The 18,368-nt window shown below is 38.4% G+C and overlaps 3 protein-coding genes across 5 annotated transcripts in view; 1 reads left to right on the forward strand and 2 right to left on the reverse strand.

Annotated features, from left to right (window-relative positions):
- Positions 1–13,040, forward strand: part of LOC140746081 (probable beta-hexosaminidase fdl) — a 55,691-nt gene extending 42,651 nt beyond the window's left edge. Inside the window, exons 2-6 of one of the 3 annotated variants that reach the window (XM_073078081.1) lie at positions 10,053–10,118; positions 10,627–10,823; positions 11,220–11,411; positions 11,933–12,112; positions 12,538–13,040. In XM_073078081.1, coding sequence (XP_072934182.1) covers positions 10,053–10,118; positions 10,627–10,823; positions 11,220–11,411; positions 11,933–12,112; positions 12,538–12,801 — 899 coding nt within the window. In that variant the 3' untranslated portion in view covers positions 12,802–13,040. Of the gene's footprint in view, positions 1–4,521; positions 4,655–4,799; positions 6,616–10,052; positions 10,119–10,626; positions 10,824–11,219; positions 11,412–11,932; positions 12,113–12,537 lie in introns of those variants that run through there. The other 2 variants (XM_073078079.1, XM_073078080.1) reach the window with 2 other exon arrangements.
- Positions 2,251–3,989, reverse strand: LOC140746455 (uncharacterized). The gene is made up of 2 exons (XM_073078607.1): positions 2,757–3,989; positions 2,251–2,304 (listed from the first exon to the last, which is right to left on the reverse strand). Exons 1-2 carry the CDS (start codon positions 3,987–3,989, stop codon positions 2,251–2,253), a joined length of 1,287 nt encoding a protein of 428 aa, XP_072934708.1.
- Positions 13,041–13,986: 946 nt separating the features above from the next.
- On the reverse strand, positions 13,987–18,052 carry LOC140746084 (tectonic-like complex member MKS1). Its single transcript, XM_073078084.1, has 7 exons — positions 17,863–18,052; positions 17,010–17,489; positions 16,282–16,483; positions 15,752–15,907; positions 15,197–15,332; positions 14,630–14,862; positions 13,987–14,200 (listed from the first exon to the last, which is right to left on the reverse strand). The coding sequence occupies exons 1-7, from the start codon at positions 17,937–17,939 to the stop codon at positions 14,021–14,023; spliced, it is 1,464 nt and encodes a 487-aa protein (XP_072934185.1). The 5' UTR covers positions 17,940–18,052; the 3' UTR covers positions 13,987–14,020.
- Between the last annotated feature and the right edge of the window lie 316 nt (positions 18,053–18,368).

Below are 18,368 nucleotides of genomic sequence, written 5' to 3' on the forward strand. Positions count from 1 at the left end.
GTTACGTTACTGACACTATAGTTCTGATACAATCCGCTAGGGGCGCTGATTGGAAATTGTATGGGCATACGTAAATAAATACCAAAACAGTCATATTTGTCAAAACGTAAGCTCATGGTAAGGGTACAGTACTCTTTGGCGGTAACTACAAATGTCCATGGGCGACAGTTACTTAACATCCGATGATGCGCAAAACATCAGCCACATAAACCTATATAAGACGAGCTTTTGCCCGCTTCCCTCGCGTTAGGAAGTAATATTATTAATTAAGAAGATTTATACAAACTTTCATCCCCTATTTTATCCCCTTGGGGGTAGAATTGATCAAAATCCTTTCTTAGCGGAAACCTACGTCATAACTACCTGCATGCCAAATTTCAGCCCGATCCGTCCAGTGGTTTGAGCTGTGCGTTGATAGATCACTATGTCAATCAGTCACCTTTGAGTTATATATATTTAGATTGTAACTCTATATACATAATAACAAAAACAGTTGTGAAAACAGTGAATGATTTCATAAATTGATTGATTACTGAGTATGAATCAACTATGAAATAGGTATCTATGTCATCCAATACTACTATAAACAATAAGTCTTATCAAGATCCAATAATTAAATTAGTGATAATAAAATATTTGTAACATGATAATACTCGTAATTTCACTTTCAAGTTTCTCAGTCATCCACTTTTACTCTTTACTTTTTTTTTATAATATAAGAGTAGCAGACGAGCATGCAGTCCACCTGATGGTAAGTGACTACTGCCGCCCATGGACATCTTTTATCAACCCCAGATAGGATTAGACATTCCTACCCGAGGTCGGTTACAGATGCGCCGCTACCCCTGAGGACTAAGCTGGAACGCTTTGGAAGAGTATGTCTCCCTTACAACACCCTTCAAAACGGAACACTAACGCTGCTGTTATTAGGTAGAAATAGATGTACCGCCGGAATCGAACCACAAAGGGTTCTACCACCTTCAAATTTACTATCGTCATCTTAAACACATTATTGCCCACAGCTGGGCAAGGGTCTCTTTTCAGTCTAGAGGGATAAGACTCTAGTCCAACGCACTGGCTAAGTCCGGATTGGTAGACTTCACAAAATTTTAAGAACTTTTTTAAAATTTGCAAGCGTATTGATTTCCTCGAGATGTTTTCCTTTTCTGTTATAGCAAGTGATAATAAATTTCTAATACGCACATAGTTTTGAATCTAAGAGACGTGCCTGTGATTTGAATTCTGAACCCCTTGATCGAGAGGCCAAGTTTCAACCACTAGGTTATCATTGCTTAAATTGAATACATTGTAAATTCTTGAGCATAATTTCTCTATCAAACATTTTATTTATTTACTAGCTGACCCGGCAAACGTTGTGTTGGTATATAAATAAAAAAATGTTAAGGGTGAACAACCCTTATCACTTAGGGATGATGAAAAATAGATAGTAGCCGATTCTCCGGCCTACTGAATATGCAAATAAAATTTGGTGAAAATCGGTAAATCCGTTTTGGAGGAGTGCGGTAACTAACATTGTGACACGAGAATTTTATATATAAAATTACTTGGCAATAGTAATATTAAAAAATGTATTGTCGCAATTCGTTTTATTGAATGAATGCTTTTATCCCTTGATATTTCGATTAATTCTAGATAACGTTTTCGGTGACCAAAGTGTTGCAACTAAACATAAATAATGTTAAAATCTGACAATTATTTTGTAATCACTACTTATAAATATTATCTCACTGTGCTTTAACACGGCATACAATTTTGAAATAAAAATTGCAAGTCCTACTTATCTGAACATAAATTTTATTTTTGCTGAATGTTTACTTTCAATTGCAATCAGTGGCCTTATTGCATTTGATAAAACCTGTGTCCAAATGTAGGTCATAGGAATACGTACAAACAAGGTTTCAATATCGAATATATTCTGTCCATATGTTACTTTCTATTTGACAGATTGGTCTAGTGATGCTCGGATTGCAATATCGATATAATTGATGTCATTAACTAACTTATTGTTTTTAAAGTTCAAATATACGTTTCAAAATTTAAAGACATTTAAGCACACTTGCACGTTTCGTGAGAGAATCTGATTGGGATTAATTCAGCTCTTAAGTACAATAATTATTTATTGTGAAAATAAGAACTTATTAATACTTAAGTGTGTTGATTATTACCCAAGCGCTTCTTTCTAAGGCAATTGTATCTACTAACGGATTTCTAAAAGTAACTGTAATACTATTACAGAGCTAATAATGATATGAAGGTTGCTTTTATATTGCTGTAAGCGATAAACTGAAAGAGTAAACGTTGGTTTGTAACTGAAATTCTAAAATTAAAAATAAAAATAATATATTTATGGATGCTACGATACCTATTAGTGTTTATTTACAAGGATACTTGAGTTTTAAATAAACGAAAACAGGCCCACACAGTGATCTATACAGACTTTTTTATTATTAATCTGGTAACAACATTGAACTAAAATGTATTATTTTTTTATTAATATCTTAATTACTGGTTCAAAATCAGATATGATAATCATACAAACAAAAAATAAACGCAAGTAACAACAAAATGTAAACGCGCTAAAACATAGAAGATACTTTAATAATAAATATTATTGCATTTATAGAAATAATACACTTCGTAATAGAAAAGGCATGTAGTGGCCTCCGTCACAGATAAGATACTGTCTGAGATATTTATTTGGACATTGCTGCAAATAGTAGCGATAATATACTTACGTATTTGGTGGAACTTATCCTGCGCACGCGTTTCGTCGGCTTCTTCTGCGCTCTTCTGTACTTGTTCTCTTCTATGGCGCAGGCAGCGGACATCGCCTTGTCTTCTAGCACGAACCAATCCGTCACTGAACCACGTCTCACATTTCTGTTCACACCACCACTCTCACGTTTCACATTCAACATTTTGGACAGCTCTGTCTTAAAATCTTCATTAATCTTGTTCACTTTAGTCACTTGCACCACCTTCGGTGACGGCAGGGTGCTAAACGAGGAACTCTTACGTTTCTCTTTCACTGGCAACTGGTCTGACGTTTTCGTGTAAGGTTCGCAGTCACTCAAATAGTTCTCACTGAACATATCAACCGTCTTGTCAAATTCGTCGAGCAGATCTTGTATCGATTTCGTCTTTAACACATTGACGACCAACCCACTCGATCCTGACACCGTGGACAAGCTGGAGTTATTATTCGAGGACCCGTGGATGGGAATCTCCTTGATGCTTTTCAGGAACACTGTATCCTCATTATCATAGTACACATTGGATAGGTATTCAAGGCTTTCATTGGATGACCAAGCATCTCCCATAGTATCGCTGCTTCCAAACGCATACGAGCTGTTTTTTGTTAAACTGCATTTTCTTTCACTGTTTTCATCGAGCGCTCGAGGCAAGAATTCGAAGCTTTTGCTTCTAGTGTAAACGGGCCTTTGTTTCTGACGCCTCTCCACTAGTTCTTTGTTTCGAAATAGCCAAAAACGTTTGCTTGATTTTTGTTTAGTGTCAGTTTTTATTCCGCTCTTCTGTAACATGGGCGGGGGCGTGTCTTTTATCCGCTCATCTTCTAATATTGTCTTTTCCTGCTTCCATTTCGTTTTATCATGTTTGTCCTTGCCGAAAAAGCTGATTCTTGAAAATCGTTCCCGAAAACTGAAGGTCTTTTTCAAGGGGGAAGCGCTCTCGTCCTCTGAAGACGTTATCTGATTTTCGCTGGGAGATGGCGAATCCGGAACAACAGGTAAGCATGCTGACAACAAACTTGTTGGTTTCGCGACGACTAGTTCCTTATTCAATTCACCTCGCACTGGTCCCTTGATGGCTGTGAACCCTGGCTTGAATCTGTCAGGTAAATCTCCGAGTAGACCACGTTCTAGAAGTTGAAGATTTTCAGCATTTAGCTTTTTCAATACTTCTGCTCTTCTTAGAACAGGTTTAACCTTATCGGTTTTATTCTCCATGGTGGTACGTCACCACGACGCCGCGGCGCGTTCTCGACTGCCGTATCGTGGCTCGTTATATCTGTAACTGATAAGCGTTGATAAGCTGTGTTTCGATGTTTCGATCTTGAAGATACACAATCATTGTATTGTTTTACTGTCTTATGAAATACGTACAAGTTTTGTTCAGAGAAGTAGGTAGTATTTAGTTAGGCCAAGATATTAGTATCATTTTTATGCAATAGGTTTTTTAACAGACTCTAAAAATAAGGTTAGTTGAGGCATAGATGCAAAAGAAAGATACTATATACTTAATGTTCAATTACCTTCGTACGATTAATCGAATTATATCATACATACTCAAATGAAACTAAATCGTTATGGATCTATTAACTAATAGCGATGACGTTTTTATCGTCTTTTCCCTGTGACGGTGCACGCGTGCGGGTACTTTCACATTTTTTTGCCTCGCATAAAAAATTCAAAGTTTTTGGTACTTTCAACGTTTAAGATAATTTTAAAACCGCGAGGCACAGCGTTGATGTTGTTGCAGATTTATGTGCGGCACTCTCAACCGTGCGATGTTGGCTAGTGTTGGCCGCCGCGGGCGTCGCCGCGTGCACCGTCGCGGCGCTGCTGTTCTGGTGGCAGCAGCGTGATCCCGCGCAGCAACCGATGCACAACTTGTACGCCATGGTCTATACTCTTACATACTCTCATAAGTACTTTTAGTTATTTTATTAAGTACTCTTATTTCTCCCAGAAGTACTCCCTTACTTAGTTTTACTATGCGTTGTCATTAGACAAGTCTCACGAGGAAACATTTTCCAGGGAATTCGACGCAATCAGCCCACAATGGACTTGGGTCTGCCAAAACGATCGATGCGAAAGGCTAGCTACTTCGCAGTCCTCCATATTGCAATCGCTACCCACTTGCAACATGCTGTGCGCGTCTCCGCAGCTGTGGCCGGAGCCGACTGGACCTTATACCTTCGCCACCGCCACCGTACCAGTGCGGGCTGACGGCTTTTCCTTAAGAGTCACAGCATCGCCCTCTCGTAACGTCACAAAACACCTCAACGATGCCTTCGCGTTGATGCGCAATGACATACGAGCTCTTGTGAAAAGAGACGGCAAAAAAGAAAGCAGTATCGGAACTCCGTACGATATCGTAATCCGCGTGTCTGTAAAGGGTAGCGCTGATGTCCGATTGCGCCTTAACACTGACGAAAGCTACACACTTACCCTCAAGCGTAAAAGTAACCTAATAGCGGATATCACTGCTCATTCGTTCTGTGGCGCTCGTCATGGGTTCGAAACTCTGTCGCAATTAATCTGGTTCGATCCGTATATCAACTCCCTCTTAACTCTAGAAGCAGCAATGGTGGAAGACGCTCCACGTTTCCACTACCGCGGGTTCCTTTTGGATACTTCGCGAAATTACTTTCCCGTTCCTGATCTCATGCGGACAATTGATGCGATGGCGGCTTGTAAAATGAATACATTTCATTGGCATATTAGTGATTCACAGTCGTTTCCATTGAGGTTAAAAAGTGTACCGCAATTGGCTCAGTATGGTGCGTATGGAACAGGCGCCGTTTACACGCCTGATGACATTCGTGCAATAGTACATAGAGCGAGTTTACGTGGTGTCCGGGTATTGATAGAAGTAGACGCACCGGCCCACGTCGGACGAGCGTGGGCGTGGGGCCCTTCTGTGGGACAAGGTGACCTCGCTTTTTGTATCGAAGCAGAACCTTGGCAGATCTTTTGCGGTGAACCTCCTTGTGGACAACTCAATCCGCTGAACCCATTTGTATATGAATTATTGGAACGAATATATAGTGAAATTATTGAGCTCACTGGCGTCGATGACGTGTTTCATATCGGTGGTGACGAAGTATCTGTGTCCTGTTGGTCTCGGCACCTCAAGGGCTTCAATCCTATGGATCTCTGGCTCGATTTCACACGGCGAGCTATGTTGGCTCTCAACGCCGCGAATGGAGGGAAACTTCCGGAATTGACGCTACTCTGGTCATCACATTTAACACGCTCGCCATATCTTAAGAAATTGAATTCAAATCAGGTAGGAATACAAATATGGGGTGCGTCAAAATGGCGGGATTCTCGCGCGGTCCTCGACGCTGGCTTCCGCTCGGTGATATCGCACGTGGACGCGTGGTACCTTGACTGCGGCTTCGGGTCCTGGCGAGACAGCTCCGACGGGCACTGCGGACCGTATAAATCGTGGCAGCAGATTTACGAGCACCGGCCTTGGAAGAAGAACAGTGGGACGTGGCGGATAGAGGGCGGCGCGGTCTGTCAGTGGACGGAGCAACTTGGTCCGGGAGGGCTGGACACGCGGGTGTGGCCGCGCGCGGCGGCGCTAGCGGAGCGGCTGTGGTCGGATAGAACGCAGGGCGCGGAGAAGGACGTGTATATCCGGCTAGACACGCAACGGTCGAGGCTCTTGACGCGCGGAGTACACGCCGCGCCACTTTGGGCTCGCTGGTGCTCACACAATCCACACGCGTGTCTCTAACCCCTGTGGAATAGTCTTCGACTTAGCATTTTGTCTTAGATATTAGGATCATCAAGCCAAGTTGTATGAGCAATTAGTGTCGTTACTTGTATGTGCAAATGTTTGAAGTATCTCTTGAGTCCATGTGAACAACATGCGTTATGTAGGAAATTAGAAATTTTGATAATAATTCATACAGATTTTTAGATAATTCTGTTATTCATCTTTATTGGAAGTTTATGTTAAATACCAGATATTTTATCAAGTTTATATTGATGAAATAATTTTAATTTTTTATACATCATATTTTACATTACATCATGTTCAATAGTTTCGTTAATCATTACTTGACATACATTATGAAATAAAGTTTTTTAACAATTTTTATGAAAGGTATTGTGAATCATTCTTAACATGATTTCATTATGAGAAATATTTTTGTATACCAACTAGATATGTAATAAAAAGTATGTCTGACCCATCAAAATATATTTTTAGTTTGTGTCCCTTATAAGAAAGAAAATATGCTAACCTATTTCTATGCACACAACACAAAACAGTGAGTTATGAGTCCAAAAAGATGTTAAACATATTAAAATAATGGTATATTAAATAGATTATATAAAATGAATATTTTATGATTTACACCGTTTTTCCTTTTTTTAGGTCCATAGTTATCAGCAGAGGCTAAAGCACTAAAATGTTTTTATCAACTCCTCTAGATTTTCGTATAAGCGAATGTTTCAACAACAACAAATCCGTTTCAGCCGGTACAAAAATTGGTTTCAACAAACCTAAAAAATACAAATAATATACTTATAAATATGTCAATACCGAGAATTTGTCTGAAAATTAAATAATGAACTTAAATAAAAATAAATAAACCCTAAGTATCGACATGCTGCGATATAGGTAATAATTCTTCAGATTTAAACTATAAAACGTTATCGAAAGCCTTATCACTCTCACGATATTATACGATATCATCTTACATCATGCATTAAGTTTGTGCGTTCACGCAGCGTATCCGCCGCGTACACGTTGCGACCTCGCTGCGGCCACGTTAATAGATCTCGTTCGCAACTCTCGCGAATTTTATGCTAAAATGCGAATAAATACAAACGTCAAATCAATATCCATGCATCATATATCTTTATAGTTTCAGTAGCAATTTTTTCTGTGCCCTAAATACTTGACAAACAGGGTAAGAACGCCAGAATGTAACTTGTAAAAGTTCACAATATTAAGAACATTCTTATCACACACACTCGCTAAATCGATATCATCATAGTAACCGAATCATATCAACGAAAACAATGGGACAGTTCGGATCGAAAGCCAAATATCTCGTGTGTCCGGTCTTTGTGATGTAGTCTCTGTGCATGTTGTAATATGTGTGTTTGTCAAGATTTGTGTGTAACATATTCTTAAGGATAATATTAGTATACTTACCAACGGTGTTTGTGTGCATCATAAGTGGACAAAGTTATTATCGTTTATTTCTTTCATTACCCAGATACTTTCGGTGTAAAAAAGGTTTATTCGCAGTCGGTCTTTGGATCAGTTATTGTTTTACTACAATCGTGATTGTATTTTTGCACTTCCTATTTTTGCACAGTTTTAAAAGTTTGACATGCAATGGTTCGTTTTTTTTATAATATGAAGTAGCAGACGAGCATGCAGTCCACCTGATGCTAAGTGGCTACTGCCGCCCATGGACATATGTAATCGACTCCATATAGGATTAGATATTCGTACCGGAGGTCGGCCAGATGCGTCGCTACCCTTAGGACTAAGCTGGAACGTCTCGGAAAAGTATGTCTTCCTTACCACACCCTTAAAACCAGAACACAGCAGCTCTTAACACTGCTGTTATAAGGCAGAAATAGGTGTGGCGATGGTGCCGGCAGAGATGAACCACATAGGGTTCTACCACCTTAGAACAGTGGGATTCTTCTCATTTCGAGGTCTGGGTATTGTGTGTGTGTCTATGGTATATACAGAACACTAGTCTTAGGTACCACTCTACTACAAGCACGGCGCGTAGCAACAAGCAACAGTAGCACTCTACTACAAGCGAAGCGTGAATTAAAAATGAAAATCTAATTATTACTAAATTCCATAGATAAGTAAAGATTACTCACTCCTAACCTAACAAGAAAATGTACCCAGTTTTGAGAATTGAGATAGTTGCGTAAAAAAGTTTTGCCACGTCTCCGTGCTAAAATATCCCTAAAATATTTGAAATAATCATTTATTTATTATGTAAATTACGCAGTATTAGTTATTTATTCGTAAATTTTCTCCAAAAGTATTTTTATTTGTCAAGAATTCAAAAAAAGAACTTACTAATAAGCCGTTTGTGGCTTCATTCAATTTCAAGGCGGCGAAGTATCTTTACTAATTTATGCTAAATTCAAATTAATCTACAAAGCATACAATAAGTAGGGCATACATAACATAATACATAACAGTTTGACTACAAACATCGTAACAATATACAATAGTTAGTGCATTCCCACACAGGAGCCGTAATGAAATACGGAAGTGTGATATAATGGTGTTTTGCTACGAACTTATAACAGTTGAAGAGTCCAATTAAATCACTACTGTTATTAAGAAAGGCCTGGCTGTATGGGCCACCCATTAGCGTATCTGAAGCAGGTTTGTTACAGGGCCCTTGCGTGGGTCGTTGCGTGGCGGAGCGATCACCATGCCGGTCTGACGCGCAAAGGGTCCCGGGTTCGATCCCCGGCAGAGAGATTTCTAAATGATGAATTTAGATATCTAATTCTGGGTCTGGGTATTTTGGTATTTGTCTCTGTGTGTGCCCATAGCACCCACGATACAGGGAATCCTAGTGTGGGGCTGTGAGTGTAGAAAACGTTACTTAGGGGGAGGTCCAAAATTCATTGTATGTAAAATAGATTTTTTGAGTATGTGATTAGTTTGGAAAGTAGTAGAACCCTTATGGTTCGACTCCAGCGGCACCACCGCCAAGTCGATTTGAAGGTTTGAAGCATTTGAAGGGTGTGGTAAAGGAGACATACTTTTCCGAGCCGTTCCAGCTTAATCCTCAGGGGTAGCGGCGCATGTGTGACCGACGTCATGTAGGAATATCTAATCCTATCTGATGTTGATTACGGATGTCCATGGCCGGCTTTAGTCACTTACCATCAGATGGACTGCATGCTCGTCTGCTACTCCTATATTGTAAAAAAATATGGATATAGCTGAGGTAGACCTATAACGTACTCCACTTCCATTCCCCTTCCTCTCCTATTCTTATCCAGGCCTTCACTTGTAGCTGATAGAGTAAGGCTTGATGCAAAAACACCCGGTGCCTATACGGAATAGCAACATTTAAAAAAACTCTAACAGTGGTCGTCCATAAAATTAAGTAGAAAAATAATTATTTTAACGTTTTTAAAATTGAGGAGTTTACTAGGGAAGTTTAATTTTAACTTGGTGATGTAGATATCTGTAAAAGACAACACTACAACTGAATGAGGTTGTTTTAACGAGGACATAAGTAATGGGGTTTTGTTATAAAATTATAACAGAATCGCCGAGGAGGTCGAGATGTGTGTCACCCAGGAAAGCGTCGCCGATTGGGAGGCTGTCGTATGGTAAGTCTTTATATCGAAAACTCTGTAAAACAACTAAAGGTAGTTTACTTGTGAGAGTTATATCCTGTAAGGTATAGCCAAGCAAAAGACAGACACTTATAAAAGTTATTTTAATTATGTCATCAACAGTAGAAATTTGATTTCTTATTTATAGTATGTATGTAGCTGTGTGTGTCATATATGTAAGTCTCATGAGCCTACTAGGTAAAAGAATTATTTAACTAATTAAAGTTAAATAACGCCTGTACAGTTTCGTCAAACAGAAAGTATAACGCGAAATTGAGTTTTTACCAATTGTTAATAGAAGGCGCATTAAATTTCACTCGTTAATTTACTGCATAGCTTATTCCTAACTTTATAGTGTTTCTGTCTTCTGTGATTCATGTGTTCACTTTAGCAGGGTGCCGCGAAATACTGGAAAAATATATTGTTAATTGGTAATGAAAACATTCCAAACTCTTTTTGACAAATTTCAAAAGTAACGCCTGTTATTTATATGTAACTTTAGTGCCAAGTGCAGTATCCCAACTGATCGGCTCCCTGGACTACGAGGCGTATGGCAGCGATATCCTGGACTCCATCCCAGAACATGACTGGAAGCTGCTGGCAGCGCTTGCTCGGAAACGAGAGGAAGATGAAGAGAGGGAGCGACTCGCGGAGCAGTTTCAGAAGATGTGGATGAAGGAGAAGGAAGAGCGGCAGCTGGTAACTTAAATGCTTATTTATCACCAGCATTCTTGTATAGTATCACTCCTGGGAATGGGTTCTTGGGGTTAAGTAAGTAAGATCCACCAAGTGGAATGCTAGTTTTCAGCTCCTCACAATAAGTAGGATTTAGGCTACAATTCGCCACCCTTACCAAATGCCGATTGGTAAACTTTAAACACTGTCGAGTCGAGTCAAAAAAATAGAGGCCCGTTTAAAAACGGCATTACAATACCTATAATTCTGAAGTTTTTTAGGTGCAGACCCGAAGGCCATTCATTACATTGTAGGCTTCAAGTTAACTACGCATAAAAAGATTGTTATGAAAAAAATTCATTGTTTTCTACAGTTTTTTGGCAATATGTATCACAAATACTAATATTTTTTGAACTTTAGGTGGAAGCAGAGACAACAGGCCAGTACAAGAAGTACCTCCAAGAGAAGCGTGACCAGGAGCGTTCCTTCCTCGAATACAAACGTCTGGAGAGGGACCTGGACGAGGGGATAAAGAGGGGGCAGCTGATCAGCTGCATCAGGCATAAGGAGAAACGGAGCGCGGACTTGTTGGCGTTCAGGGATGATAAGAAAGTTAGTTTAGAGTAGTAGTACTTACCTACTTCGTCTACATATCGACTAAATCATATTTTAGCAACTATCGCTCAAACAATAAAAGCCAATGGGCTGTAAAGCTTATAATCTTTTTTTCAAGCGCCTTCCTTTCCAGATTTTTGGGAATAGATGAGTGAAAATTACCTATTTCCGACATAGCCTCAAAACTCTTATTTCTTCTCTACTCTTCACTACTATTATGTATGTCTTCAGTATCGACAAAAGGATGTAAATAACCACCTTGAGAAATATGGATTTAAAAATGGATTAATAATAATATTAATATATTACATACAACTGTTTACCCGATGTTTATATACCCAGATCACAATCACACATATGCCTACATCATGAAATGAACGTGTTATCAAAATTTCAGGGTTCTAGGCTTTGCGAAAATTAGTTAGTAAGTAATGTAATTATTCTTTCGCTTTTATTTATAAAGAAGAAGCAAAAAGATCCATATAACTTAGTTCCTTTATCAATAACCAACCCATCAGGCAACAGACCTAGTATCCAAGGCGTTAGAGGAAGACGCCCGCGCGTTGCTGGCGGCCGACCGTCGCTGGAGGCACAGCGCTAGTGAGGAGTGGAGGAAGCATGTGGAGTTAGTCCACGCGAACAGGCGGGCTGAGGATGCGAAGAAACGGAAGGACGCTTTTCTTAAGGATGCTGCTCAGGTGAGAGAAATGAAGACTGCTGTTTGGTAGGGGAGAAACTTAGTCCTAAGGAGTAGGAAGATTCTACGCTTATCTGTGTATGATAATAGATGTTCATGGACAGCAGTGGTCACTTACCATCAAGTCGATTGCACGCTCGTTTGCTACTTCTATATTATAAAAAAGACGTATTTAGTCGGACTTCGATTTTTGATGTCTTGTTAGGAGTAGAGGGTTGGAAAATCGAGACTAGCTGACCTATTTTTGTATACTTGATATTATATAATTGGTAATAAAAATGAAGAAATAAACTTGAGTTATAAAAATTGAGAATTCCTTGTTAAATTATTAAAGTATATTTAACCAGGATTCTTCATTGAGAATTTTAAATAGTATAAAATCCAAACAAATATTATATCAAAAAATAACAAAATCGATGTTCACAGCGCGTCGCGATATCAAACGCATTAAGCTCATGGGAATCGACACTTCTTAGACAAGAAGTAGAAGCGCAAGAAGCGGCGAAACGCGCGTGCACCGCCGCGGCGAGCGCGCTGAAGGACGCTCGACGCTCGCGGCTGCAACGGGCGAGAGATGTGCGGAGAACGCGCGCGGCCACGCTCGCGGACCTTACTGCGAGGATGCGGGATGCCGTACGGACGGGCCGGGGACGAATGTATAGTCCGCGTAAAACTGCTAGTCCGCTCTGAATATAGAAATGAATCGCGTCGCCATAGCAAATTGTATGACACACCTGCTCGCAACAACTGCAGAGCGGACTAGCAGTTTGGCACGGGCTATAATCTTGAACGGACTTTAATCGTGATATGGTTTAGAATAGCCGAATATGGAAACTAGTCAGATCATGTTTTGTTTAGTTATATTACATTTATTTACAGTAATATCGAACTTTTGAAGGAATACCATATAATCATTATTGTTATCATAATTAACGTTTTGTTACTAACTTTCATTGTTTAATAAACATTTTCAATTATAATTCATTGTATTATAAAGGCTTCACATATTCACATTCTTATATACTATTATATATTTTAAATTTTTTCTCTTTACTAAATTCATACTTAACTTACCTACCCATGTGGAAAATTACTTACGTATTTTTTTTTAAATGACAACATTTTCAAAAGAGACTACGCAATGAGAAGTTCTTTATTTTCGAGTGTTTAAAAAATCCACAAACGAACATTATTAATAAATTAAACAATTTCCTTAAAAACAAAATTCTACATGTAGTATCCGCTAGAATCCCCCAGTGGCGACGGGGAGACATTTCCGGCTGACATTTTTTTCAAAAAGAAAAAGAGAGAGATGAAAAGGTCTTTACTTTTGAGCGTTTTCAACACATCTTATTGTATTAAAAAGGACAGACGAACTCATTTAAACAATATCCTTTAAAAACTCGTTACACACATCAGCTAGAGTCCCCCAGTGGCGGCGAGGCGTGCCCGCGCGCGGTGGTACTGGCGGTTTTTTTTTTTTCAAAAAGAAAAAGGGAGAGATAAGATCTTTTTAGTAAAAATTTGTAAGTGTCGCCGTTGGCCTATACAAAATAAATATATATAACTCAAAGGTAACTAACTGACATAGTGATCTATCAAACCACCGGACGGATCGGGCTGAAATTTGGCATGCAGGTAGATTTGTAGATTATGACGTAGGCTTTTGATATACGTAAGAAAGGATTTTGATCAATTCTACTCCCAAGGGTAGGGAAATAGGGGATGAAAGTTTGTATAAATCTTCTTAGTTAATAATATTACATCTTAACACGAGCGAAGCCGCGGGCAAAGGCTCGTTCAATATAATATTCATTTCATTTCATTTAGTTTTATTAAAAATGACAGACGAATAATATGAATAAATGAAACAATCTCCTTAAAAACAAAACTCTACACGTAGTATCAGCTAGAGTCCCCCAGCGGCGGCGAGGCGTGCCCGCGCGCGGCGGTACGCGCGTAACGCCGCGTCGGCCGCGCGCAGCGCCGCGCCCGCCTCGCCGCCCGCCGCGGCGACCGCGCGCGTGCACGCCAGCGTGCGCCAACGAACCGCGATCTGACCGGTTGATTTGAAGCGATAGCGCGAATTCTGTTAACATATTCAGAAGTTATAATTATACTTACACTAACATACTGGGAGAAACAAAGAGTAAAAAAGAAAGAAATAGAGACAAAGAAGGAATAATAATAGCGGTGTGAGAAAAAAAGATTAAGTGAGAAAAAAATAGAAGAAATAATGAAGGAAGAAAGGAATAATGAGAGTGATCTTTCATCATGCATTCTGTCCCTCAATGACCTCCCTGCTGTACATGGGACTAGAAAAGTCCCATATTAATACATGCTTAAATTGTCCTAAGTCCTCTAAATTGCATTCACCTCACCAAGTCTACATGGTCATAGACACCTCACAGTCACATCTGATCGAGGACGATAAGTAACTTTCGAACATGTTCACTACTTAAAAAAAAATTCGATATGATCATAAATATGAAATAAACACTTCCAAATTTTCAAATACCTGTAATTGTCTATCAAGCACTTCTAAATCCTTGATCAAATGACATCCTCCGACAAAGAACCGCCTACTCTCAGCCTCCACAGTATCCAACTCCTCAGGCCTGGTGCAGGATAAGTACCTTGAATAACCTCGTGGGTCCAAGGTAAGGGGGAGGTAGGTATACCCTTCAGTGCGGTGTCTCCCCCACCAATCGGTTGAAATGGCTTCTAAATACACTTTTATTGGAGGTGGCTCTGAAAATATAAAAACTTTGATTTTAGCCCAATTCTTTTACTACATAGAAATACAAAACATTTAGTCCACCTAATAATAAGTGGCCCATTGACATCGGGAAGCAACTTGGTGGAATTGAAGCCCTAAATCCACAAAGAATAAAAAGCAGACATAAGTGGCAATGGAGACCACATTTCATGATCACATTCTTCCTTATAGCAAAAAAATATCGATTTCCTAAAAAATAGGTATGATTCTACCAACAACTAGGTATTACTTCACTTTACTTTAATTAACAATTTTGTAATTGCAATAAAAAAGTGCATAAATAAATCATATTCAAAAGTTAATTACCTAATCCTGTCGCAATATCCAGTTCAAGTTCAACAGTATGACCATACTTCCACTCTTGAAGATCCTCTGTTTTCAAAGCTGTTGTTGTGTGCGTTTTACCTTGAAGAGTATCATTGCATTGTATGTTATCTGGAATCTTAAGATATCTTTCTTACTCAAATATTGTAGCACATCTATTTAACCAAAATACTAGGCACTTTAGGTAGATAATAGATTTTCTTTATATTATAGAAGCAACAAATTAGCATGCAGTCCGCCTGATGGCAAGTGGCTACTGCCGTCCATGGACATCTGTAATCAACCCCAATTAAAATCAGCTCCCTACCGGAGGTCGGCAACAGATGCGCTACTACCCCTGAGGACTAAGCTGGAATGCCTCAAAAAAGTATGTCTCCCTTACTACACCCATCAAACCAGAACACAGCAGAGCTTAACACTGCTGTTATAAGCCAGAAATAGGTGTGGCGCTAGTGGAGACCTGAGTCGTACCACAGCGGGTTCTACCACCTTCAAAACATATAGAAAGTATTTTTTCATTTTATAGGTTTTACACACCTTTATATGAAACTCTATGTAGATGTTATCCATATCAAAACCTCTAGCAGATACAATTTCAAAGGCTATGTAAATCCTTTTCTTCCCGAGCGGCGCCAATGTGAAGTTTAATAGATTTTTCTGCTTCTTTTCCCACTTTTTGTGGAGCTTGTTAAGCTGAAAATTGTGTATCTTCTGTTAAAATCATGTATTAAGCTTAAGCATACTGCAGTGAAAGCTTAGTGGTTGAAACAGCTTGATCAAAAGATCTGAAGTTCAAATCCCAGGCACATCTGATTTTTCAAAGATGACGGAAATCTTTGCAAGGAAACCTACATGCCAGAAAGTTCTTTAAAATAGGATCCGAACATAAAATTATTATGTGCATACATATTACATGCCCTTATTTATTTTTTATTGTTAATATTTCAAAAGCGAATAAATGGATTCCATGGTTTCTTTGAGTAAAATTTTATTGTCTCTTCTATTTTTAAATATAGGGAAAGTTAAGATGGTCCTGATGAACCACCCTGTATGAGCTAGCTACTTACCAACATCACAAGTTCCTCTCCATTCTTCCTACCACCATAATCAACTTCCACAGCATACTGGAATCTAATACCCTCACCGTCAACTGTATATGGATTAAATGCTATATCATTAGTGTCTGGTGATAGGATGAGGTAGTTCTTAGCTGTGCTGTGGTATATGGAAAGGAGGATCGACTCTTGTTTGAAAAGACATTGGGACTCTCTGAAATAGTAGACATATTTACATAATAATAAAACTTTTTAAAACACAATTTTTAAGTTAGTCTTACAGAGTATGTATAAGGATGGCTGCTACAATAGATACTAAAAATAAAAAAATAAGGGGGGTTGTGATACCAGCAACTCAATGACATTTTATACTTAGTAGTATATCTTGGTCTTTATTAGTAGTATATCGATGCCAGCAACTGCTATTTTTTTTTTATATTTTTCGCTTTATCTATTCAACCATTACAGTTGAAATTTTTGACAATGCACTTGCTTCAATGGCTGCTATAATAACAAATACTAAAAATAAATACTATATGAAAATGTTGATAGAATGAACCTATAGAACCCTCTATGTGCAAGTGTAAGTATTGTAGCAATGTGTGTGTGTTATTTAATGTATGTATATTTGTATGTATATGTATGTATGTACTTTTGTGTGTGTGTGGTGAACTTGTGAGCCCACACAAGCTTGACTTGCACTTAGCCAATTATTAAAAACTGATTCATAAAATACTCACTCATTATATTCTGAATTGTCATACACTATATGCATCGCTATCCATTGCTCCGTCTCCAAAGAAAGATCTTGATTACTCCGAAACAAATGAGTCGTTGAACCTGAACCATCATTAAAAAGCCTTCCAACTTCATCACCTTTCAAATTCAACTTATCAAAACATGAACTAAGAATGTTCAATTTATTTTCCCGTCTACTCTCAAAAGGTATCGGCAAATGATAATCTTCATTAATGTAAGTAAATACTTTATTTCCTTTACTTGGAGTTTTTTCAAGTTTTTCAAAATAAGATAATTCTGTGTCTGTTACACAGTTATGAACGTTCGAATATTTATCAATTTCGTGAATACTGAAGACTTTTTCTTGCCATTTAAAAATGTATTCCTCTGTGGTATTTTTACTTATTGGATTTCTTTCTGGTTGGTTATACTCTTCAAACTTAGGTAATTGGAAAATACCTTCCTGAGGTTTAATTTTGATTCTGAAATGGTAATATTGATACAATTAATCTCGAGGTGGTAGATAACCTTGGTGTTTACATCTATAGAAAATATATTTCTGCCTTATACATTAGGATTCCCTGACGTGGGTACCATGAATACACACAAAGCCAAGCAAACATGAGAACCAGAACCAATATTAATTCATCATTAAGATGTCGATCTGGCTGGTATCCAACCCTTTGTGCATCAGATTTTATTTTTATTTAATTTTTTTAACAGACCGGTATAGTGGCCGCTTCGCCACGTGCGACATCAGCACAATCGTCAGATCGAATGCACAAACTCTACAAACACACACACAATACATAAACACACACTAAACATGCCCTCAGCTATTAAAAAATAACTTACTTTAGTGACAATGCCTCGATCGGACTTTTTAACCAATATACTCCACTCACTTTATTATTCTTTATATATTCGTTCATGATGAATCTTTAGCAATTAATCTATAAAACTACAGGGTAAGAATTGTTATTATGGTCTTTGTTTACATTATTTGTATTTATTTTGACATCTCGTATCACCATGGCAACGAAGCTTAGCTAACCTTCAAGTTATAGATGTAGACGTAAATATATGTTTTCTTGCTGCCATTTTATGACCTGATTATGAAATTGATTTCAAATTAGAACTATACCATTACCATATTACCATAGGATATTCACAAAGAAACACTTAAAATAGTAGATTCGTTGATAAAAAGATGTCAAAAAGCCATTCTAAATGATACACTACACAGATTATGGATTAGTACTAAGAAATAATTTCTCTACGTAATCTGTGAGCTTTTGTAGCAAGCTGCATATCTGAGTTTCCGTAAGTTTATTATTGCTGAATAAAAGATAAATGGGCAT

Source organism: Epargyreus clarus, unplaced genomic scaffold, assembly GCF_041222505.1.
Source record: "Epargyreus clarus isolate Ecla_fem2 unplaced genomic scaffold, WU_Ecla_fem_2.2 ptg000012l, whole genome shotgun sequence".
Lineage (NCBI taxonomy): Eukaryota > Metazoa > Arthropoda > Insecta > Lepidoptera > Hesperiidae > Epargyreus > Epargyreus clarus.

Bases quoted from the DNA above. Each gene is read 5' to 3' on its own strand.
- LOC140746455 (XM_073078607.1), bottom strand. From the start codon at position 3,989: ATGGAGAATAAAACCGATAAGGTTAAACCTGTTCTAAGAAGAGCAGAA. The intron at 2,305-2,756 runs GTAAGTATATTA...TTACTCTTTCAG, and splicing joins GGATAAGTTCCACCAAATAC to TTTATCGCTTACAGCAATAT.
- LOC140746084 (XM_073078084.1), bottom strand. From the start codon at position 17,939: ATGAACGAATATATAAAGAATAATAAAGTGAGTGGAGTATATTGGTTA. The intron at 17,490-17,862 runs GTAAGTTATTTT...TTACCATTTCAG, and splicing joins ATCGAGGCATTGTCACTAAA to AATCAAAATTAAACCTCAGG. The intron at 14,201-14,629 runs GTATTTGAAAAT...ATATGTTAACAG, and splicing joins TGCTTGATAGACAATTACAG to AATTCGCGCTATCGCTTCAA.